General features: G+C 42.8%; 1 protein-coding gene across 8 annotated transcripts in view; it reads left to right on the top strand.

Moving 5' to 3' along the window:
* Window positions 1-22,417, top strand: part of LOC121274855 (immunoglobulin superfamily member 1-like) — a 36,198-nt gene extending 13,781 nt beyond the window's left edge. For 4 of the 8 annotated variants that reach the window (XM_041182235.1, XM_041182233.1, XM_041182230.1 and 1 more), the window contains 5 exons: window positions 3,815-4,108; window positions 9,306-9,347; window positions 10,087-10,182; window positions 14,197-14,234; window positions 15,108-16,469. In XM_041182235.1, the coding sequence (XP_041038169.1) occupies window positions 3,815-4,108; window positions 9,306-9,347; window positions 10,087-10,182; window positions 14,197-14,234; window positions 15,108-15,131 (494 nt within the window). In that variant the 3' untranslated portion in view covers window positions 15,132-16,469. Of the gene's footprint in view, window positions 1-3,814; window positions 4,109-9,305; window positions 9,348-10,086; window positions 10,183-14,196; window positions 14,235-15,107; window positions 16,470-16,911; window positions 17,408-19,638; window positions 19,657-21,738 lie in introns of those variants that run through there. The other 4 variants (XR_005942307.1, XR_005942309.1, XR_005942308.1 and 1 more) reach the window with 4 other exon arrangements.
* Window positions 22,418-24,823: the final 2,406 nt, after the last annotated feature.

Here is a 24,823-nt window from a genome sequence, read left to right as displayed (position 1 = left end):
CTGCAAAATCTTACTTTTGCAAATTGAAAAAAAAAGGAATGTGCATAATTCAAATTCCCTAATGGTCTACAATAGCGTTTGAAATACCAGTTACATAAAAGGCACAGCACAGAGGCTCTCCAAATTCACCCAGTTCGTCAAAACCAGCGTTTATTTTCTACACGAACTTTTTCTCAAACCTCGTCCTCTATCTCTATCAACATGTAGTTCCATTCCTCCGCATTACCCCTCCCCAACCCGCACTAACAACCCCCCTCCCCCTCAACCCCCGCCAACCCCTCACGCTCATAACTACATTTTCCTTTATTGCTCCAACACTACTCGCCATAACTGTTGTATTTGGCAGCCTTTTCCACATTCAAACCCTCTTAAAGCAGTGTCTCCTGATTTCTAGATCAGTTGTTGAAACTGGCTTTACAGAATTATATTGATGATTCTCACCATAGTTTAATTTTACTCATTCTAAAAATGTGGTGCTCTGTGGCAATATCCAATTTTATTGCTCTCATTGATATGAAAATATTGGCGGGCAATCTGCTTGGACCTGAACTGCTTCGTTGTTTCAGATCAAAACATATTTGTTCGTCAACTGCACAGGGCAGTTAGGGTTAAAGTTTATTGCTGGAAGGGTGGTTTCCCAAAAGAGTCCAATACCAGAATCAGATTGACAGGTGTTCCTTCTTGCAGGAGTTTTAGGAAACAGGTGTTGTGTTGCTGTAACAGAATCAGAGAATGGTTATAGTACATGGTGAGGCCATTCGGTCCCTTCTGCCGTGGATGGGCCCTTGAAGGAGCGTTTCACCTTCAGCCATTTCCCTAACTTTCCCCGTAGCCTTGCGCAATCTTCCTTTTCTGATCATAATCCAATTCCCTCTTGAGTAGATTTTTTGACCCTTCCAGTGCCAGGCAGCGCTTTCCAAATCCTAAAAACTCACTTCAGGATTTGCTTTTCCTTATGTCGCCTTGATATTTTTCGCCAATTAGATGACCCCTGTGCCCTATGGTTTTCAATCGTTCCACCAATGGGAGCATTGTTTCCTTTCCACAATCCTGTTCCATACCCTCATGATTTAAAATACTTGTTAAAAAAAATCTCCCCCTCAAAATTATCGTATCTAAGGAAAACAATCCCAGTTCTCCAATCTATTCTGCCAGGGCCACTGTGCTCCTCACCTCTTAACAGTCGTGGTTCAAACATGGACAAAATTGCTAAACCCCCGAGGTGAGAGTGACTGCCCTTGATATCAAGGCAGCATTTGCCTGAGTGTGGCATTAAGGAGCGCCAGCAAAACTGGAGTCAGTTGGGACAAGGGGGAGGAATCTCCGTTGTTTGGAGTCATACCTAGGATTAAATGGAGATGTTTGTGGTTGTTGGAGGTCAGTAGACTCCAGCACTTCACCTAAGGAGCTTCTCAGGGTTGTGTCCTCTTCAGCTGCTTCATTAATGACCTTCCTTCCATCATAAGGTCAGAATTGAGGACGATCATTGATAATTCAACAACGTTCAGCACTCCTCAGATACTGAAGCAGTCCATGTCCAAATGCAGCAAGACCTGGAGAACATCCAGGCTTGGGCTGACAAGTGACAAGTAACATTCGCACTACACAAGTGTCAGACAATGACCATCTCCAACAAGAGATAATCCAACCATCACCCATTGATGTTCAATGGCATTAACATCACTGAATCCCCTGCTATCAATATCCTGGGGGACACCATTGATCAGTAGCTGAACTAGGCCAGCCGTTAAAATACTATGGCTACAAGATCAGGTCAGAGGCTGGGAATAGTGCGATGATTAACCCATCTCCTGACTCCCCAAAGCCTGTACACCATCGCACAAGTCAGGAATGTGACGGAATAGTCCCCATTAGGCTGGACGAGTACAGCTCCCACATTCACTCCCTCCACCACCGGTGCACATATGCAGCAGTATATACCTTCTACTATATGTTCTGCAGGAATTCACTAAGGCTCCTTCGACAGCACCATGCAAACCCACGACCACTACCATCTAGAAGGGCAAGGGAAGCAGATAGATGGTAAAAGCACCAGCTAGAATTTCCTTCCAAGCCAATCACCATCCTGACTCGGAAATATATTGGCCGTTCCTTCACTGTCGCTGGGTCTAAATCCTGCAATTCCCTCCCTAACAGCGCTGTGGGTGTACCTACACCACACTGACAAAATCCTGGAGCTCCCTCCCTAACAGCACTGTGGGTGTACCTACACCACAGGAACAAAATCCTGGAACTCCCTCCCTAACAGCACTGTGGGTGTACCTACACCACAGGGACAAAATCCTGGAACTCCCTCCTTAACAGCACTGTGGATAGACCCACACCACATGGTCTGCATCGGTTCAAGAAAACAGCTCATCACCACATTTACAAGGGCAAATAAGTATATGGGCAATAAATCCTGTCTCTGCCAGTGAAACCCTCCTCCCAGGAATGAAAAAAAAATCCCCTTGAACTGAATGGCACGCTAGGCCAGTTGAGAGGGAAGGTAAGAGTGAACCACTTGGTGTCAGCCTGGAATCACACGTAGGCTAGGCCGGGATGGAAAATCCAGTGAACCAGGTGTAGTTTTAAATGAAAATTGAGGCAAGTTTCATGGTCACTCTTAATGATAGGACCATATAAATTGTTGAATTTAAGTTCCCAGCTGCTATGCTGGGCTTTGATACCTTGGCCTATTACATTAGCCTGGGCCTCCCAGGTTTACCCTGAAATTTTGTTCTTTGACAAGCAAGACATCTTCTACCCGAATCATTTGCGGTCCCGTGTCAAATTGCCTTTGCCATGCAAGGTTTTACTACGTTAACAGTGTGTTATAGTGCGTGCTGTGGTTGCTGCTGTCGGAAAATCCTGTTAATCTGTTGGTTAAAGAGTGCTGGAGCCTCTTTGTCTTTTAGTTAAGGCATTTGCTGCTTACAGATCTGAAAATTGGCTGGCACTACTACAGGGTTGGATATAATTCATGGCATAGATGGAGTGCATTGCCAAGTTAGTATATGGCTCCTGAAGGATCCAGTTACTGACTCATTGAATGTGGAGCTCAACCAGAAATTACGCGTAATAATCGAGCTTGCATTGCCGCCAGTTTAATCTTCCAATAGCCGGTTCCATTGGAGACAACAGACGGAACTGCATTCGGGACAGGAGGTACTCGGAGGCGGGTGCGTGATCACTTGTTTGGTATTTCATCCCAGTACAAGTCCTGGTACTCCACCGCCAAAACCCCTGCTCCCCCTCCCTACCCCTGACAAGCACACGCAATTGTATTAAGCTCCCTCAGGGGAGACGGTGGCGGTGACCATGAAACCATTGTCGATTGTCGTAAAAGCCCGTCTGTTTCACTAATGTCCTCCTGGGAAGGAAATCTGCCGTCCCTTCCTGGCCTGGCCTACTTGTGACCCCAGATCCACAGTAACGTGGTTGACTCTTAACTGCCCTCTGAAATGGCCCAGCATGCCACTCAGTTGTGTCAATCCGTTAAAATAAAAGGCCGAGCAGCACTGTGGGTCTACCAACACTGCAGAGACTGCAGCGATTTAAGAAGGCAGCTACCACCACCTTCTCAAGGGCAATTAGGGTTGGGAAATAAATGCTGGCTTGCCAGTGAGATCCACATCCCAGAAATGAATAAAAATTAAAAAAAAACCTTTTAAAAAAAACTAATTGAACGCAGGCATTTTATGTCACAGTAGCTATTAAAATATCATTTGTGTAGTGTTACTGGACTATCAGGACCAGGTGTACATAATGCCTTAACGTTGACCAATTCAATGTTTTTGATATTGATATTCAGCAGGAATAAAGGCACCTCTAACCATCCTTCAACCAGCTGCCGCTGTGGTTATTACAGGCGAGAATCTCAGCATGTCATGCACCACTGTTACAAATGGTCAGTGCTTTTTCTACCAAGATTATCACGATGCATATTTGAACTTGCCAATTGCAGAAGTAAGCAGCAACGTTACCGTTTCCATAACAGCCCTAGACTTTAACAACGACGGCTGCTACTCGTGCCAGTGCCTCATAGAATATAACGGTACAAAGGTGTACACCGCACGAAGCAACCTAATGCAAGTTACCGTGTTGGGTGAGTTCATTGATAATTGATGTATTGCACTCTATGACGTATGTGATGTATTCCACTCAGTGACTGTCAGCAGTTCAAAAGACCACATGTTTGAATTCGAAACGGCGCAGAATGATTTATTTGTTTGATAAATAGTCGTTTGGTGGTGCAGAACATGAGCATTGCAGAAATATGTGACGCGTCCAAGATAGTCCCCTAATCAAAACGCTTCAAAGTCATTTTGTTTTTCAGCAATATCTGTTTGATACTAATTGCTGCCTTCTATATAAGTGATAAATAGAGAGAATGGCGGATACATTGTGCAATGACCGACCCTGTCACATGGTTGAATGGTTTCACAAGAATGGATGTAAATTTTGAATGTAGGGTTTAATAGGCCTTGCTATGCACTTATCATAGCCTGTGTCTATGATTGGTTGCCTAAGTTATGGGGGCCCAGAAAGAGGCCTTATGTGCCCACGGATATCATGTCAGTCTTCATAGGTCACTTGGGTCATCTGCCATCTTCCCTAATCTGGACCTTCTATGACCTTCAGTCTCAAATGAGCCTCCACTTCAATGCATCAGATTCTCTTCAACCATCAGCTGTGGCATAGAACTCCGCTTTCTCACCACTCATTTGGTGAAGAAGTTTCATCCGGAATCCCTACTGGAATTCATAGTCAATATCTTATAATGTTTGCCACAGGTCAGGATGTCCCCCACCATGGAAACATAATTTCTACGTCCATCTACCAGTAGCTTCACAATTATAAATGCCTCTATGAGGTCCAACCAGAAGAATATTTTCTGCAGTGGAGAAGAAACCCAGCTTTCCAACCCTTTCCTGACATGTATACACACGTATAACCTGTATAAACCTTGTCTTCCCCGAAATATCATTATTATTTTTTGTTTTGAACAATATGTTGACAAGAAGATAACAGTGTTCGCTAAATATGGCTGAACCAAGTTCTGAATCAGGTTTAGCTTCCCTACTTTTCAATTGTATCTCTCTAGAAATAAAAGCTAGTGTTCAGTTTGCTAGCGTCATGGTCTCATCACCCTATGACAAAATATTGGTACTTAGTGCATTTGTAATCTGAACAACACTTGATTAACTCGCCCACCGAAAGCACAGCTTCCAGGTACCATTTCACCAACCCCCCGCCCCCAAGCCACCAACACCTCCCAGAACACCGCCCCCCTACCGCCCGCCCCCAGCCCCCCACCCCCCCCACTACCCCCGTTGTCACTACCAAAATGTGCTATTCCACAATTTTATGTGTTGAAATTCATTGGGCAATTGTTTCCCATTTTATAATTTTATTAATGTCCTTCTGTGATTCCTTGCAGTCTTCCTCGCTATTGACCATCCTACCCCTCAATTAGGCAGCATCCATAAATTTGGAAATTATGCTTATGATCCCAAAGTCCACGTCACCAATGTAAGTTTTTTTGCAGTTATGGTCCAACCGCCCAGCATTGTGGAACAACATTTCCCACCTTCTATAACTCCCTATGGCAAACACTAACTCTACTCTCACAGTAGCTCGAGGTCGGCCAAAAATCTTTTAAGCCAGTTGTTCTCTGAGCCAACTCTCTAATCATATTAATTTGGCTATTATGGGACACCTTCTTTGAAAATCCAGAAGAATTACATTTACTGCTCACCACTTTTCTAGTCGCTTTGTTACCTTCACAAAGAAACAATGAGGTTGGTCCAGGAAGAATTTCCATTTTGAATTCCATGCTGACTGTTGATTATGAAGTTCCTTAATTGTAGAGGTTATCCTGTTCTCTCCTGAAGCCATTATTACATTATTTTTCCTACCACTGGCATTGTGCTAATTGGTTGGTCATGCCCTGAATATATTGTGCCCCTCTTCCTATACAGAGAATTGTATCAGTTATGTGGCAGTCTTCTGGCACTGAACATTTTTCTAACGAATTATAAAATATGTGCATGAATGACCCTGTTTTTTTCCCCTATATGATCTTAAAGTGGATGTATGCAATCCATGCCGATCAGGGGTTTTGTCCTCTGAGCTTGCTTCGTCCATTCAATACAAAGAATGGAAATATTCCAAATTGTCACGTGTTTCACACATAATAAATCCATTGTGAATGATCTAAATGTCACTATCATAAGCAACCTGACTCGCCATTCTGCTTCCACGCTTGCCCCAGCCACATAACGTTGTCAATCATCTTAGCAACGCCACTACTTACAACCAGATATTAACTACGCATCATTAACAGTTAACAGACGATGCACATAAATGAAGCAAAATAAATATTTCCAAAATGCAGCACTCACGTTTCACGTTCTGGCAGAGTTTTGACGAAATCTTTACACTCAATGACCATAAGTTGAAGGCGAGTTTTAAAACTAGGATTTTAGCACATAACTTGGGAGTTAAGGAATTTACAACTATTTGAAAATACATTATTATTAATACTAGTTTACTAAAAAAGCAGTTTTGAAATAACTGCAGACTTTCTTATAAAAATTAACATCACAATGTGCTGAACAAAATGGACAGATATTATTCTGGCTTCTGCAATAATATATCCTGCCAGTAATGATTCGTCTAATTCCATAGAGTCCTAGAGGGCTACAGCAGTGAAACAAAGGCCCTTTGTCCCATTGAGTCTGCGCCGGTCAAACAAGTACCTCAATATTCTCAGAGATAAAAACAAAAAAACTGCGGATGCTGGAAATCCAAAACAAAAACAGAATTACCTGGAAAAACTCAGCAGGTCTGGCAGCATCGGCGGAGAAGAAAAGAGTTGACGTTTCGAGTCCTCATGACCCTTCGACAGAACTTGCATTCGAGTCCAAGGACTCGAACGCAAGTTCTGTCGAAGGGTCATGAGGACTTGAAACGTCAACTCTTTTCTTCTCCGCCGATGCTGCCAGACCTGCTGAGTTTTTCCAGGTAATTCTCTTTTTGTCCTCAATATTCTCATCCCATTTTCCATGACTAGGCCCATAGCCTTGTATACCATGGCACCAAAAATGCACATCCAAATACTTCTTAAATGCTATGAGAGTTTCTGCCTCTGCCAGCATTCCAGGCAGTGATTTCCAGATTCCCACCACCTTCTGGGTGAAAAGATTATTCCTCACATCCCTTCCAAACCTCCTGCTCCTTCGCTTATTTCTATGCCCCCTGGTTATTCATCCCTCCACTACGGGGAAAAGTTCTTTCCTCTCTGTGCCCCTCATAATTTTATACGCCTCAATCATGTCCCCCTCAATTTCCTCTGATCTAGGGAAAATGACCGCAGTCTATCCAAACTCTCCTCATAACTAAAACTCTCCAGCCCAGGCAGCATCCTGGTAAATCGCCTCTACACTCTGGTGCAATCCCATCCTTCCTATAATGTGGATCTCAGAACTGTATGCAATACTCTAGCTGTGGCCTAACCAGCGTTCTATACAGTTCCAGCATAACCTTCCTGCTCTTATATATTACGCTTCGGCTAATAGACAGCAAGCATCTCATATGTCTTCTTAACCAATTTATCTACCTGTCCTGCTTCTTAAGGGACAGGTGGACACACACTAAGGTCCCTCTGACCCTCGGTACTTCCCAGGGTCCTATCATTCATCGTGTATTCCCGTGCCTTGTTTGTCCTGCCCAAGTGCATCACCTTAAACTTATCCGGATTAAATTCCATTTGCCACTGATCAGCCCATTTGACCAGCCCGTCTATATCCTCCTGTAAACTAAGGCGATTCTCCTCACTAGTTAACACCCTACTACTTTTCCTGTCATCCACGAAATTACTCATCTACCCTCCTACATTCAAGTCGAAATCATATATTGACAGGAAAGATTGCTGTATGTCTACACCAGTACCTGGGCCCCGAAAGCCCTTTAACATTATTCTCCCTTAAGGCTGGATCCATAGGGCCGGCCTGAAATGCAACGTCTATTGCGACACCTCGGAGGTGTCGGGATATGCAGAATAGCTCCTTTGCATTTTTTTTGTTTCAGTGAAGTCCGTGGTGCCTTCTTTCTAACTTGGACTTTTGTTCACGTTGACCTACGTATAACTGCATATCTGCAAAGTACGACAGTAACAGCGCGATTTACACGTCCTAAACAATCAATGGAACAATGCCCACTTAAAGGCAATGAATTAATTTTGAATTTGGCCATTTGTCCAGTGCCGGGCAGTCAAGATATGCACGACCATATCCCACAAACTCCTTTGCGATAGTAAGCAAATAGCCTGTTTTAACAATGATGGTTGATTAGTGTACATTACACAAAGGATTCCGGGGAGAACTCCCGTGTGCTTTATTAATAAAGAAATACTAAAATTATGTGATTTCGATGTTTCATGTAGCAACTGAAGTTCCTTCCCTCCTAATCTGCAGCAGTCCCTCAGTAGTGGAATGAAAGCGTCAGTCTGGATGATGTTGACAGGTCTCTGGACGGGGCTTGCACCCAAATTCATTCCCTCAGAGAGGAGTTTGTGAATATACATTGACAAAAAAAAAGGACAGGTTGTGTCGCTCTCCATGACCTGTGATATAAGTTGTTGAGTACCTCTAGTTAAGCATAGACCCCAGCTGCAACCCCCTTTGAACAGGCTACCTAATCTACCTGATTATGAAATAGTCATGCCATTGATGTCTCATGCCTGTTATTTGGGCAAAAGACGTGTTTAGTGGCCCTACATAGACTATGCGAGGTCACATTCAGCGCAGTGCGAGCGTGGTGGTGAACTAATTATGTTCTGAGAGCGAATTGTACAGTGATAGCTACAAAATGAGGCATGCATATTCCCTACTGGAGCTGGGACTGCCTGATTAAGTGCAAGGCATGACTAGTTATCTCTGAAGAGGAAGCAATTATACTACTGTTAACGCTTTAAAAAAAAAGTGAGGCCCCTAACTAACTCATGCAAGCTTCCGGGGCCTAACACACGAGAGCTGTAGTTGTTTGTGAGTCTGTCTGCCTTGTCTGTTTATTTTGCTTGAGTAAGAGGACTTCAAATGTGGGCGGCTAAACAGTCATCTTTTGCAATGGCTCAAAATTGGAGAGGCCACTGGTTACACTCATCACGTGATATTAAGCTCCACTGCAGTCGACATTACGAAATATCACGCGCAGCCTACCATGACTGGCCGAGCCCATGGCCCCTGTCTTTGCTCCGCCGCCCGACTCGGTTCTCTAGCCCTTTCACTTTTCTGTTGCAGACCGTCAAGAACCGAAACATAAACCTCGCGGAACGAGGCCCAGTAAGTAGAAAATGAAGTCTGTTTTTTTTTTAAAGTATAGTGTAATGTACCTGAATTTAAAACAACATTGCATAGGTTGTAGAAAATACCATAGAATATATTCCACAGGCCAATTGGCAGATTTGATCTGCACCCATGTTTGTGCAACAAAAGGCCATTCAACGCCATCTCGCTGCACCCTGGAAGAGCATAGCCATATATGTACTTAATGGGAAGTGGGCGTCGATGGCAAGGACAGCAGTTGTCGCCAATCCCTGAATGCCCTTGAACTGAATGGCTTGCTAGGTTAACTGAGAGGGAAGTTAAAAATCAGCCACATTGATGTGAGTCTGGAGTCACGTGCTACCCGTTAGGTAAGCTGATATCCTTCCATAAAAGACTCTAGCACACCAGATTTATTTATTTTTTTAACACCGCGGATGATAATTTCACGGTAGCCATTTTCGAAACTAGCTCTCAATTCCAATCTTTATTAGTTGACTGCATGTTATGCGATTTGAACCCGAGTCCCCCCGAGCATTAATCTCAGTCCCTGGTTTGGCCAATTGACATTAGCACTTCGTAATCATTTCAGCGATAATATTCATTTGCGCACATACTTTTATCCATTTTTTTCTAAAACTCTATTGGACAATGATGAGTTACCAGCTACAAATAGATAAACTTGTCACTGTTATCATTACCACGGTTATAGCTTTACGCTCATTGCAAAACACTTTACTGTTTTCTCCCTTCTCAGGTTATAATGTTCCTTTGGCTTTGAGTTTGGTTTTTGGCTCATTCATAGTACTTATTCTGATCTCTGCGTTACTGGGCGTCCTCCTATCTAAAAAGAGTAAGTAAACCAAAGTGTTCAATATCCATTTAAATGCACGATTGCATTTTTTATTAATATCTTTGCACTTCTCCCCGGGGAAATAACAATGCCATAATTGACAGATTCGCACAGGATGAACAGCCTATCAGCAAAGGAACTATCCATATCCATCACCATGGCCATACCAATGGTTGTGGTGATTAGGCCTACAGAGTCGGGTTGGAGAACAGGGCGTGGAGGTTGGCAGTGGTGGGGATGGTGGAGGGGTTAATAGCCTTGCAGCGGGAGTACATTCACGAAGTGGAGGGGAGGTGGTGATGATGGACGGATTGAGGAATGTGTGCAGACACACCAGGTACACGTACCCTGCCGGGCGTTAAGACAGAAATTGCAAGTGGAGCTCCACTGTCCATTCATTGGATTAGTCTGGGTGGGGAGTGCAACCGGGAACGTTCTACTGCAACCTTTGGAATGTTGCTGTTACACAAAAGCTTTGGATGTCAATAAATGGCAAGTGATACTTAGGATGAAACAACTGACTAAGGTAATTAGCAAAAAATACCAGACCAGAAATCAATGCTAAAAACAAAATACTGCGGATGCTGGAAATCTAGACCAAAAACAAAAATACCTGGAAAATCTCAGCAGTTCTGACCGCATCAGCGGAGAGGGACACAGTTGACGTTTCGAGACCGTATGACACTTCATCAGAACTAAGACATATCGAAATGAGATGAAATATAAGCTGGTGAAGGGGGATGGGGCAGGGAGAGCTCTATAGGCTTGTTTCTTTACACAGCGACTGCTTATTATCTGAAATACATTTACTGAAAACGTTGCAAAAGCAGATTTGAAATCAATCTCCTACATACGTTTTGATGTTTACTTGTACCGGATTTCGAGTGATTGGATAATTTGAAATAAAAACAGAAAATGCTGGAAAAAACTCAGCAGATCTGGCAGCATTTGTAGAGAGGGGAACAGCGCTAATGTTTCGGATCCATATGGCCCTTCTTCAGAGCTGAAATGACGTATAAATGTAACGGATTTTGTACTGTTCAAGGGAGGGGTTGGAACAGGTGGAACAAAGTAGAAGGCCAAGTATAGTTGGGAGCTCAGGTGAAATTTGATAAAGATGTCAAAGACACAAGCCAAAAGGGAGTGGTGCTGATAGCGTTAAAGACTAAGCAGATGGTAATAGCGAGATACAGGTTCGACATTAGAATGTGTTAGTAGCAGAGCAAGCGTCAGAGCTCTCTGAAGTTAAAACACAAAACAAGTTCTGGACTGGCTCTGTGTGTAGAAGGGGTTGGAAAAAGTATAACAGATTGGAGGTTAGAGTTCATGGTTTGAAGTTGCTGAGCTCATCATTAAGTCTAGAAGGCTGTAAAGCACTTGATCGTAGGATGAGTTGCTGTTCCTCCAGTTAACATTGGGGTTAAGTTGAAAATTTTATCAGGGACAGAAATGTGAATATGAGAGCAAGATGGTGATTTTTTTTTTATTATTTCCCCTTCATTCATGGATGTGAGTGCCACTGGCTAGGCCAAGTATTATTGCCCATCCCTAATTGCCCCTTGAGAAGATGGTAGTGAACTGCCTTCTTCACTCGCTGCAGATCCTGTGGTGTAGGTACATCCAACGTGCTGTTAGGGAGGATGTTCCACGTTTTCAATCCAGCGACAGTGAAGAAACAGTGGACATATTTCCAAGTCAGGATGGTGAGAGACTTGGAGCAGAATTTCCAGATGTTGGTGTTTGCATTTGTCTGCTGCCCTTGTCCTTCTAGAATGCAGCTGTCGTGGATTTGGAAGGTGGTGTGTAAGGAGGCTTGGTGAGGTCCTGCAGTGCAGATAATGGATGGTACACACTGCTGTCACTGAGCGTCGGTAGTGGAGGAAGGGAGTTTTTTTGGATGGGGTTCCAATCAAGCAGGCTGCAATGTCTTGGATGTTGACGAATTTCTTAAGTGCATTTGGAACTGTTGCTGCAACCAGGCAAGTGGAGAGTATTCCGTCACACTCATGACTTGTGCATTGTAGATGGTGGACAGGCTTTGGAGAGTTTGGAGGTGACTTAATAGCCGCAAGATTCGTAGCCTTTGCTCTGTTCTTGTAGCCACAGTAATGATTTGGCTAACCCATTTCAGTTTGTGGTCAATTGTACTCCACAGGTTGTGGATAATGGGGTATTGAGCAATGGTAATGACTTTGAATGTCAAGGGGCGATGGTTAGATCCTCTCTTGCTGGAGATAGACATTGTCTTACACTTGTGCCACGCGAATGTTACTTGTAACTTGTCACCTAATACTGGATATTGTCCAGTTCTTGCCACATTTGGACCTGAGCTGGTTCAGTATCTGACGAGTCGTGTATGGTGTTGGGCATTGCACAATCATCAGAGAAAATACCCATTTACTCCTGCATTGATATCCTGGAACTGAGATGAAAATGCTGCAGCATCTACAACCATCTTCCTCTTTCCTAGGTGCACCTGAAACCAGTGGAGAGTTCCCATCTAATTCCCATTGATTCAAGTGTTGTTCAGGTTCCTTCATACCACACTGGGTGAAACGTGGAATTGATGTCAAAAGCAGTCACTCTCACTTCACCTTCGAAGTTCAGATCTTTTGTCCATGTTTGAACCAAGGCTGTAATGAGGTCAGGAGCTGAGTGATCCTGGTGGAGCCCAAACTGAGTGTCAGTGAGCTGGTTCCTTCTAAGCAAGTGCTGCTTGATAGCACAATTGAAGACCCCTTCCATCACCTTACTGATGATCAAGAGTAGGCTGATGAGATAGTAATTGACCAGGTTACATTTGTCCTGCATTTTGTGGATGGGACATACAGCCGGGTAGATGACAATGTTGTAGCCCATGCTGGATGAACTTGGCTAGGCACACGGCATGCTCTGGAGTGCAAGTCTTCAGTATTATTGCCAGAATATTGTGAGTACCCATAGCTTTTGCAATATCTCATACTATCAGCCGACACTTGGTAACACATGGGGCGAAGCCAGTTGGCGGAAAGCTGACATCTGAGATGCTGGGGGTCTCTGGAGGTGGCCGAGATCGGTCGTTCACTCCCCACTTCAGGCTGCAGATTGTTGCAAATGCTTCAACCATATCATCTGCACTGATGTGCTGGGCTCCCCTATCGTTGAGCATGCGAATATTTGTGGAGCCTCCATCTTCAGTGAATTGTTTAGTTGCTCACAACCATTCCCAATCAAGATTGCGGACCCGCAGCAGCCTTCCTGTTGTTTGTCATTTCAATTCACCATCTTCATGCATTGCTCACATTTCAATGTGTGGCTTGTTACAAAGCCCCAGGGAAAGCCAATGTAAACTGGTGGAACAGCATCCATTCTTCTGAATAGGCCCTTTCATGTATTTTGCAATTAACAATGCAAACCATGAACCCTGAACTGCATTTTTGATATGCGTTTTTAACGAAACTCTTTTCCTCACAGGACCAGTAATATGCTTTTATGGTTTGCCTTCACAGAGTACTGGTCCTTGTTCTGCCATTGTCACATTCTGCTACCTTACCTTTATGCCACTATTAGCACCTTATTTAGTCTTTTACACTCGCATTAGCAGTCCTTTGTCTTGTGTCCATGACAGCTTTATCAATCTCTCCTCAGCTCCCACATGCACCTGACCTTCCTTTTCTCTCCGCCTGTTCAACGAACCTCCCATAACATTCTGGCATCCCTTCATCGCTGAAGTAGAGTCAGAAGAACTGGAAACATTAAGGCCCCTCCTCTGTCCCCACAAGCTGCCAGGCCGGCAAAGATTTTTCAAAACGTTCTGCCTTTATTTCAGATATGCAGCACTCGCATTATTTTGCTTTTAATTGAATTGGATAGTTCTCTTCAGCATGGAGTACGTACATTTTCGTAAGTCACTAGTGGACCTTGGTTGCCCGTATATATATCGCTGTTTCAAAAACAGCGTGATTTTCTAAACGGCATACTTCATTCAATGTTGAGAGCTGCAGAAAATTATAAACATGCATTATTCTGTTTCAGTGACTGCTACAGACCAACCAGGCAGCCCAGGTGAAACAGTGAGTATCCAGCCCTATACTTTGAAGCCTACAGTTTATTACTTAATATTTGCTAAGAAGCCTAAAACTAACAATGCTAAATTATGATGTGGGGCCTTTGAATTCCTTAACAAATTAAAAGTGCATCACACATTTTGTTGAGGGAACATAATTATATCGGGCAGAAGTGCTTGCAATCGAGTTTTGGAAGCGCATTTTGCACAATTTCTGACATTCCTTCCTGCAATAATAAACTCTCAATGCTTCGGATGTGCACACAGCAAGAGCAAATACTAAACGGCATATAAGTAGATAATTCGTACAGTTTTCTTGGGAATTCTAAATTTGTTAATGTTCGTTCAATGTTTCCCCGATTGAAAATTACGACAAATGAACAAATTGTATAATTATGTTATAGGCAACAGAACTGAAGCCCATTACACTTTTGAGATGGAATTTCGCAAATGCATTATAGAAAAAATAGATACCCTAGGCTGAAGTTCAATATAATAATGCATCAACATATTTCCATCATGTGTGCATGTAAAGTTATTTTTTTGGACACGCTATATTTATATCATTAATTAATATCAATCAGTTCAACTGGTGCGTGGAAATGTCAATTTCTATCGCTTTTATTTCTCATGCACGAAACACGCCTCTTTCAAAGAGTCACTTCAATTCGAATCCATGGATAATTCCCTTTAGGCAGTTTCAAGAGAGATTTTTTAAAAATGAAAGCCTCAGTGAGGACATATTTCCCACCTGCGACCAATTGTTATATGACCATAAACAACACCAACCATTTCGTTACACCGTGTACAATGTTTCTTTTCTATAAGACATGTTTCCTTCTCAAGTAACAACTAGGCAATTTTGATCCTGTTGTTTTAGGAACTGCAAGCCATTCCCGATTAAAAGGTGCACTTGGTGTTCAAACGAACAATGGACTGTGTTTCGATTGGGGGGCATGCTGCAACCGGAGCTCGTATCCGTGACCGAGAAGTCGAAAATGCGCATAGAGCGCTACGCCAGTCTTCTCTGCAAGGCAATGAGCAAAGGAAGCAATGCTCCTGGGAAATAAGGGGAATATTTCTCTCAAGAAAATATTTCGATCAGTTGGTGCAATTGACAAATTATAGCAATATGTATAGATTATGGACAATTACCAAAATAAGGAATGTTTCACATATCCGCCGATGAAAAGCGTCAGAACAGGGATTCCATTCCAACGTCAGGATCAGCCACTTAATGCGATACAACTAGTAGGGCTTAAGCTGCATGGGTGTGTGGTCCGCCATCTCTACGCCTATGCATTTGTCAAATGCAGAATACGTATTAACGCAGGTAAAAGTAACTATTTCAGCACTTTGACGCTACCTTTAAACTCAGGTGTCGAACCATCTTTGATTTTGCATCGCGACAGGAGCCTTGCTATAGGTATTGTTCCCTGGAGGATATGTAAAACGCTTCTTGCAACCTTTCATGCGGTTTTGCAACTGAACGTGTTATTTTTAGTGCAAGTCGAATGCCTCAAAACAAATAGTGACTGCCATAGCTTTGCTTTTTAGGCTTATCTCTCGTAGGTTGGACATCGAAATACATTTTTTTTGGCTAAGAGACGTTTTGCGATTATATATTAACTTGAAATAACGAGATTACGCATTCAAGGGTCAAGGGATCAGGCCCATCTTAGACTCAACGGAAATAGTTGTGCCATCGCCCGTGTCTCAGCTTGGAGAAACATAATTGTTACAAGTTCACGGATTCTCAGGCAGCATCCCTTGTTTTTTGGTGCTGGAACACGCTTGGAAATTTTAAAATGCTCACTACGCCTGTACTCGTTCAACTGTTCTAATTGCTTTTTTTTTGACGCAGGTCACATTTTAAATAGCTGCATCTGATCGAAATATGCATGTGCAGCCAACACTGAGGTTGTGGAAAATACAGCAAGGCTATATTTGAAGAGTATATACACAGGCTTCTTTAATATGGGGGCATAGATAGATGAAATTCAAAGGAGGAAAGTGCGGTGGGGTGAATGAGGACAGAGAATGCAAGCTAAATGCTATAAGGTTAAACCTGGTGCAAGGAAAGAAAAAAAAAAACGGATGTCGGTCTGTTGTGTGAAACTATCTTTGTTAGCGGCAATGCAGCTGAGAAAGCCTGTGGTATTTTGTTCGCTTTTTATGGGCAGTAATAGAGCACAGAAGTCAGTATGTTTTCTAAAATTATATAAAGCCCGAGTTCAAAATCGGCACGTGCATTGTGTTATATGTTGCAAACTGTACTTGTGCAAGGGCGGGAAGCGTTGAGAGGGAGAATAAACCCACTCTAGAATGAGTGAATGGTTTAATCTAGTTGGATTGGGCAATACAGAATTGTTCACACAATTGTTAGAATGATGACAGCACGGCAGGAGTCCATTTACCCTCGTCGTGTCTGTGTTGGGTATCCTGCGGACTAATTCGCCTGTGCCACTGAGCTCAATGTCCGCAGTCCTGCACAGTCTTCCTTGTCCGATCAATCAATTGCTTCTTGAGTGCCTCAATTGAACCTGGCCCCACCAGATTCTCAGGCAGTCCTCTTGTTCTCGATCCTTTTGCTAAAGACCTTTTAAAAATCCTTGCTGACTTTCCTTCGTTATCCTAAATTTTCCAAAATAGCAGTTAATTGTGTCCATAATTCTCTTTTTTAGAAGCTTCCCCACCGCTGATGCTAAAGTAACTGGTCCGTAGTTGTTGGGCTTAACAATACATTCCTGGAAAAAAATCAAATGATATTGAAACGGGAGTCAGTGAAGCTGATGGACGAATAGGTTTTGCTACAAGTTACGATATCGTCAGTAGGATTTTGTAAGGATTCATGCTGATCGAGAACATGGCAGTCCTGCCAGGGATCCAATTTAATACGCAAAGCTAGAGAACTGGAGCACGGGTGATGGTTTGGGCCTTACTGCCGCTGAGGTAGGCGGAGCCTGGAGGTGTTATGGAGATGGAAGTAAGCGTTCATTCTGCGGCCTGGATATATGGTTGCATGCATCACAGGATCAAATGCGACTGGCTTGAGACATGGATCCCATCAATTATCATCCTGAGCACTTTTTTGACATGTTTATGATCCCGGAAATAGTAATGGTACAAAAATTGAGTCATTAACTATTATAATCAACTTAAACAACATACTTAAAAGGCCTTGACGATATTCGAGTGGGTGAACTATTAAAAATCATGGGGGATAGTGTACCATTTTGAGCCATCTTGTAAATGGGGTGGCATCTGATTAGCTGACAAGAGAAACATCACCATAGAATTTTCGTTTCATTTGCCCTTTGGAACTGACAGGCTTGCTAATCCATTTCAGAGAGATTCAAGAGTCAACCACATTGCTGTCGGTCTGGAGGCACGTGTAGGCCAGACCATTTAAGGGCGGCAGATTTCCTTTCCTAAAGGACATTGGTAAACCAGATGGGCTTTTCTGACAAACGGCGACGGTTTCATGTCCAGCATTAGACTCTGAACTCCAGATGTTTCATCAAATTCAAATTTCACCATCTGTCGTGGCGGGAGGGCAGGACCTTTTCACTTGGGCGTCAGCAGTACAGTAGTTGGAGGCTAGCCGGTGTACTTAACCATATCAGACACTGTAGCTGGTCCAGGGGAATTAAGATGGCTGATGCATCTTGGTGAAACTCATAGGGGATGCCATTTGTGAAATTGATTGAGGCAGTTTCGGTCCTGTGTCAGCGGTGGGTGGTTTTACATTTTACAGGCAATATGGTGCAGCGGCTTTTAGCACCGCTTCCACACCACGACCGTGTAAGGTTCTTTCCATTTGTATCCTTTCGCGGGATGTGCGCCTTGTAGATCAGCCAGCACTTTTATTCACCGCCCCTAATTGCCCCTTGGGAAGGTGGTGGTGAGCTGTCTTCTTGAACAGCTGCAGTCATGTGGTGTAGGTACACCCACTGTGCTATTTAAGAGGTATCTGTATTTGTGTGCATGTTCCTTTCACCAACATATTTCTCTTACCCAAATGCACTTCTTCAGTCTGTACCCCAGGGAATCTTGGCAAGATGTTTATTGTTATTTATCAGGTGTTTCTTGTTCAATAGGATTCATTGGATAGTGGTATGCTATTAAGTTTATACTTCTTGTGGTCAATTGTAACCTGGATCTTTTGACATAGCGAATGGTTATACTGTAGTTGGTGTGGCTGACTGCTCTGAGATCACTTAAATGTTCCCCGCATGATAAATGGGCGGGAGGGGTAGCGGGAGGGGGAGGGGGAGGTGACGCGTGACGAGATGATCATGTTTCTTTGTATTTTAAAAATAATTTCCTATCATATGCAATACACCATCTGAAAGAGCTGTTGAATCGGTTTAAACAACAATCAAAAGAGAATTGGATTTATAATTAATGTTTAGGTTTATAAAAGCACGGAATAACACAGCCTTGAAATAGACAATTCGATTCACCAAGCTTGGGCCAGCTCTTCCTCACAGGCCTGAACATTTTTTGTATTCCAACCATTATTTTCCGATTGCCTTGCCAAAGACTCTGTTGAACCTGTGTCAGCCTCTTTTCCGTCGCTGCATTCCCGATCACAGTAACTGACTGGAAATGAACGCGTCACCGCTGGGATTTCTGTCAATTACCTGAAACCTGTGTGTCTGATTGCCAACAGCTCCACTATTGAAAACATTATCTCCTTATTTACTTGTTTTTTTCCTCCAAGGTTTTTGCGCACTTTTACCGATTTTACCTTAACAACACAGCTAATTCAATGGTGCCAATATTGTAAGGATCTTTTGCGCCCTCTCCTGGCCTCCTTCTTTCTGTGGCCAACAATTGAATGCAGTACTCCAAATGCGCCCTGATCAGAGTTTAACGATTTCCTTTTACACAATCTCCTTATTTGCGTGCATGAGGCCTGTAGATCTTATGGCGCATTGAGCTGATATCTGAAACTAATGCACCTCTTATTTAAATTCACTGCAGCCTAAAATGAAGAGCATTTCAATAAACACAGAGATAAAAACAAAAAACTGCGGATGCTGGAAATCCAAAACAAAAACAGAAGTACCTGGAAAAACTCAGCAGTTTTCCCAGGCAATTATATTTTTGTTTAGCATTTCAATAAACACTGCTAGTGTTTTTAGTATTGTTGAAGTTATTATTATTAATTTTGATAATAATTAATAATTAGCTAATAATACAATTGTTAATAATAATTATTAATAATAATAACATTAAAAATACAAAAACAAATACTAGCAATGTTCATTGAAATGCTTCTCATTATTATTAGTAATTACTAATAACAATGATAATAATTGTTGTTATTATTATAAAATGATGATATTAATAATATTATTAATACTAAAATTGTCCTTACTGGAAATTTTTAATTGCTTTCAAAGGTCATATTTAGAATAGCCTCGCATGCCTTGGTAAGTGCAGTTCCAACAACACCCAAGGAGCTCACCAACATTCAGGACGGAGCAGCCCTCTTGACTGGCATCCAATTCACCTTAAACAGTCGCGTTCTCCACCAACGACGCATAGTGGCGGCAGGGCCCCGCATCTACAAAGTGCACGGCAGCAGCTCAACAAGGCTCAATTGACACCACCTTCCAAACACGAGACCTCTACCATCAAGGAGGACAAGCAGGGCTCCATGGGAACAGCACTGTCTGCAGGTCCCCCTCCATTCACCAACCATTGTGAACGGGAATGATATCGCCTTTCATTCATAGTCTTTGGGTAAAAATCCTAGACACTCTCCACCCCCCAAGCACCACCCTACCCCCCTCCCCCCATCCCCCCCCCTCCCCCCGCCCCCCCCCGCCCCCCCCCCCCCCCCCCCCAACCCCCGGCTAAACATTACTCTGAGTGTTGCTATACGACAGGACCTGTAGCTCGACACTACCTTCTAGAGGGGCATTTAATGGCTGGCAATTATTGCTGCCTTTGCTAGCGACGCCAACATCCCAAGAACCAATGCAAAAAATACCTCAATTAGGCCTTCATTAAAATGCTTCTGATGAGCTGCTTCTTCAAGCCTGATCCAAAGGGTGAGGGGAGGCGTTCAGGGAAAGGAGCCAGACGTCAAGAAGTTCTAAAGGGTTCGTGACGCCAGTGGAGTTTCCTGCAAGAAGCCATCAGCTCTCCGGGGATTTTGGCACTTCCTGCAAGCAGAACATACTGGGAGATGCGGCTGCTCCCTGTCCCTGTCTCTTCACACTTTCTAGCATTTCCCTGTTCCTTTACCATAGGTCACTGTGCAACACCGACGGATTCTTGTCCATAAGAAAATAGCTGCAACAGAGCAGCTATTTATATAACTGCATGTGTACAACCGCCTAATTTACACAAACACACACACATACACACACACACACACACAGACACACACACAGATGCATATGTATTCGTTTACCTCCGACTACAGCCGTTGACCTGCCTCTGTCCACTGTCATTAATATTTCACTTAATTACTGGCGATTGTGTTCTGCATGGTTTACAACCTCCCGAGATTTTGAGTCCTCCTTTCATCTGAGGCATGCAGTTCCGTTTTATGACGTTGTTTGATTATCTCTTATCTGCAGCAAGTAATTACGTGGGCCTCTGTAAGAAACGGCTTCCTTTCAACTGACAGCATTGTGACCACAATAACGGATTGTTTTCCACCCATTGTGTGACGGTGGGAACATAGTTCAGTCACCTAGTTCAAGTTAAACGATGCACTGCCTAGACGAGACTAACGCCTGTTGGGCTATGGATTTTACTTCAGTTGTGTTGTTCACAGTCCACATAATCATGCAATGCCGGAAACAACGATTCAGATTTGCAGCAATAAGGATCAGACCAAAATGACCGCTTAAGCACTAAATACCCTTTGAGATTTCTGTCGGAGGAAAATGTTTTAGATGGTGTCTTAAGTGGAGACCTCGTTTGTCATTTCAGATAGCACCTTTGGCAGGGAAGAGGTGCTCCCACTGTCCTTTGACCTATATTGATCCCTCAACTCAAACCACGAAGAAACAGTTGATCTGATCATTATTCAAAGCAGTCCTGCGGCAGCTTGCGCTCCATGAATAGACTGTCGCATTTATGACCTTACAGCATTACAGCAATTCAAACAGTGTGTCTTCTTGCCTCCGACGCAGTTTTGGAAATCCAGATGGGAACAGCGCAATATAGACAGTCACTTTTTTTCACTCGTGTAGTAGAAATAGTGGAAGCACTTGGGTTACCGTCATTGATCGCGTTATTTAATGATTTCATTATTTAAAAATGTAAATGTTATTTTGCGCTTGAAGTAGCTTCAATAGCTTTTCTAAAAAAAAATAATAAAATATGACTGGTTTTGGAAGCTAAGTACTAAATAGTACCTAATTCTTTTGTTCGTAGGACCAACTTAGACTTAGTTGTGCATGCGACAGGTTCATTGAAATAGCCGATCAGCTTTTGGCAGGTTGAGACAAGTTAACATTTCATCATAATCTCCCTATTTATAGTAATGATCGCAGAAGCAAGTTCAGCGAGAGGAACCGAATAGATGCGTTATATCACGTATTCGCCCAATAGAAGATAAAAGGCCGTCATCAGAGGCGGCCGTATTTAAAAGATTTAAAAGATTATCAGAGGCGGCCGTTTCTTATACAAGACACACAACTTCCATTGCCCGCGCTAGTGGGAGAACGACTGACTATCTTCACGTTGAATTTGAACTGAACAGAAGTGCACAAAGACTTTTTTTTTCGCGGTAAGCATGAAGTAATTTGATGTCCTAGATGTATGGTTTGTAAAATTCATTCACTTACCTTAGGCTTCAGGCTCTGACTGGATAACTTGCTGTTCGGAGAAAAAAAAAAATGCCTGTTTCAGAAAGCGACAGTTTTCCATGGAGGCCTGAACACAAAACGGGGGTTGGTGGAGTCGGCGGGAGAGGTTGAAACTCGAATCGGGCAGGGGCGCCAACCGTGATCCTGAAGGGTAAGCAGACCAATGAGTAAAGGGACAAAACGGGCCCGTTTTGGCAAACAGGCTTGAGCTGCATTGTGGCCTAAAGTTTAATGGCTTCAAAAAAGGCCCACACAGGACTGAGAGTTCGCATCACTCGTTTATTTTATGTTTTTTGCCGTGACTCAAGCAATAACTCATGCCAGTGGTATCCAATGCAGCCTTGTCCCAGGAATATCCCATAACTTTCGGAGAGGGGTGGGGGGGGGGCGGTGGGGGGGAAGTAAAAACAAATAAATAGTAACATTGGCAAGGGTATGATAACAAGCAAAAAGTAACTGTTTGAAATTTTGGAAGAAATTTGATGGATTCAAGATAAATAATTATCAATTAAGTCGATGAATATAATGAAATTATTGAACAAGCAAAAGATTGAATGAATAGTTGGTAAGTATATAACTTTGAATCCGCACTTAAATACGTATTAATTAGTAAATTAATTTTGGCAGAAGGTAAAGTATTATCCCTAATAAGTATATGGCAGATTTACCTGTATTGTTTATTATCATTATTACTCATTATTATAATTACAATTATTATTATTACTATTGTTGCTGCTGATATTTCTGTTCTTAATATTATAATATTGTTGATGTTATTATTAAAATTGTTGTTGTTCTTGTTATTATAACTCTTATTGTTGTTTTTGCTGTTGTTCCTGTTGTTTTAGTTATTAATGTTATCATTGTTGATGTTATTATTGTAATTGTTGTTATTATTATTATTATTATGCATTACAGAATTATTTTCAGATGACGTTTAAAGCATCAATGATTAAGACCGAGAAACTGACGCAGTAAAGTAACTCGTTTCCTCCTTTACCTGCAGTTTGGAGAATCTGATTCTACTAATTTTCCAGCACTTCGAAATAACGTAGCTTAGCAATTGAAACTGGACATGGAGTCCTTTAATTTGCATTTTATTATCGCAAAGGGCTTCTTCTTCACTAAATATTAAATTGGAAAGTGGGGAACTCACAGTCGGCATGCAATGTTAACATGCAGTAGAACGTGTCCAGCTGTATTTTACTGATGAATTCAGGAACGGCTCATGCTCAGTGCTCAACTCAGAAATGCCAAACCTGTGGGCTGCGTCCACAGTGAGTGACAAACGTAATTTTGGGATCGCGTGCTCCGAGATAGCAATAGCTGACCGGGAGCTGCGACTTATTTCGGGCAGCTGCGAGTGCCCCTTAAATCCTCGAGTTTATTTTGAATGTAGGCCATGGCCTAACGGACTGTTCTCTGAGGGCCTCTTGCTGCAGCAGAGACACAAAGCTGTAAAAAGACGCTTTTTTTTCTATAGTAGTTTGACCTTTAAAGCTTACAGCCCTCTGTTCTACTTTTGCGTACTGCAATTTCTGCTGAATTCACTGTCCGGTCTAGGGAATTAAATAACACACGACCATAGATACGAACAAGGGAAAGAAATAGGCCATTTAGCCCCTCGAGCCTGCTCCGTCATTTAATAGGATCATGGCTGACCTGACAGCAACCTGAAATCTGCATCCCACTTACTCCCGATAACTTAACACTCTCTTGCTCATCAATTTACCTCTGCCTTAAAAATACACTCAAATACTCTTCCTCCAGCACCTTTTGAGGAAGAGAGTTCTAACGACTCTTAAGCACTTGGCACGTCATAGCATTCAAGACTATGGGCAAATGCTGGTAAGTGGGATTATGAAGGTAGGTCAGGTGTTTATCACGTGTCGGTGCAAGCTCGATGGGCCGAAGGGCCTCTCCTCCACTGTGTTTGCCTCTGTGACTCACGACCTTTTGAGTGCCAAAATTTCGCCTCATCCCTGCTTTAAATGGGCGACCACTTATTTTTAAATAGTGCCCCCTAGTGCTAGATTCTTCTACAAGAGGAAACGCTCACCCCACATCCACCTTGTCAGTAACCTTCACGATCTTATTTGTTTCAATGAAGTCGCCTCTTAGCCTTCTGAAACCCAGCGGTTACAAGGCTAGCCTGTCCAGCCCTTCACCATAAGAAAACTCACCCATTCAAGATATTAATCTGGCCAACCTTCTCTGAACTGCTTCCAACCCGTTTGCATCCTTCCTTAAATAAGGTGGCCAATGCTGTACACACTATTCCAGATTTGGTCTCAATAGCGCCCCGTACAGCTGAAACATAGCCTCTCTATTTTTGTAAGCAGTTCCTCTCGCCATAAGTGATAACATTTTATGATCTTTCCTAATTACTTGCTGTAATTGCTTACTAGCCTTCGGTGATTCATGCACTAGGACACCCGGGTCGTTCTGCGTCTCTGAGCTCTGCAATATCTCACCCTTTAGATAATATGTTTCTCTTTTAATTCCGTTTGTTCTTCTGGTCCAAATAACTTCCGCTGACGTGTCATTTTGTAATGGATAGGTAAAGTTCGATTGGTCATGTTAGTGAAATGAGAGAGCCATCGCTATCAGAAACGTATTAGTGTGATGTGTATGGCCAGAAAATGACTTCTCAGAAGCAATGTAAATATGTTTATTCTGATGAATGGCGCATGTCAGGATCTAGGGACTAAATCCAGGGACAAACTTCAAAAGAACGGTTGAAAGAAAGAGTCAAAAT

Source organism: Carcharodon carcharias (assembly GCF_017639515.1).
Source record: "Carcharodon carcharias isolate sCarCar2 chromosome 39 unlocalized genomic scaffold, sCarCar2.pri SUPER_39_unloc_1, whole genome shotgun sequence".
Lineage (NCBI taxonomy): Eukaryota > Metazoa > Chordata > Chondrichthyes > Lamniformes > Lamnidae > Carcharodon > Carcharodon carcharias.
This window is presented reverse-complemented; position numbering and strand designations above follow the sequence as displayed.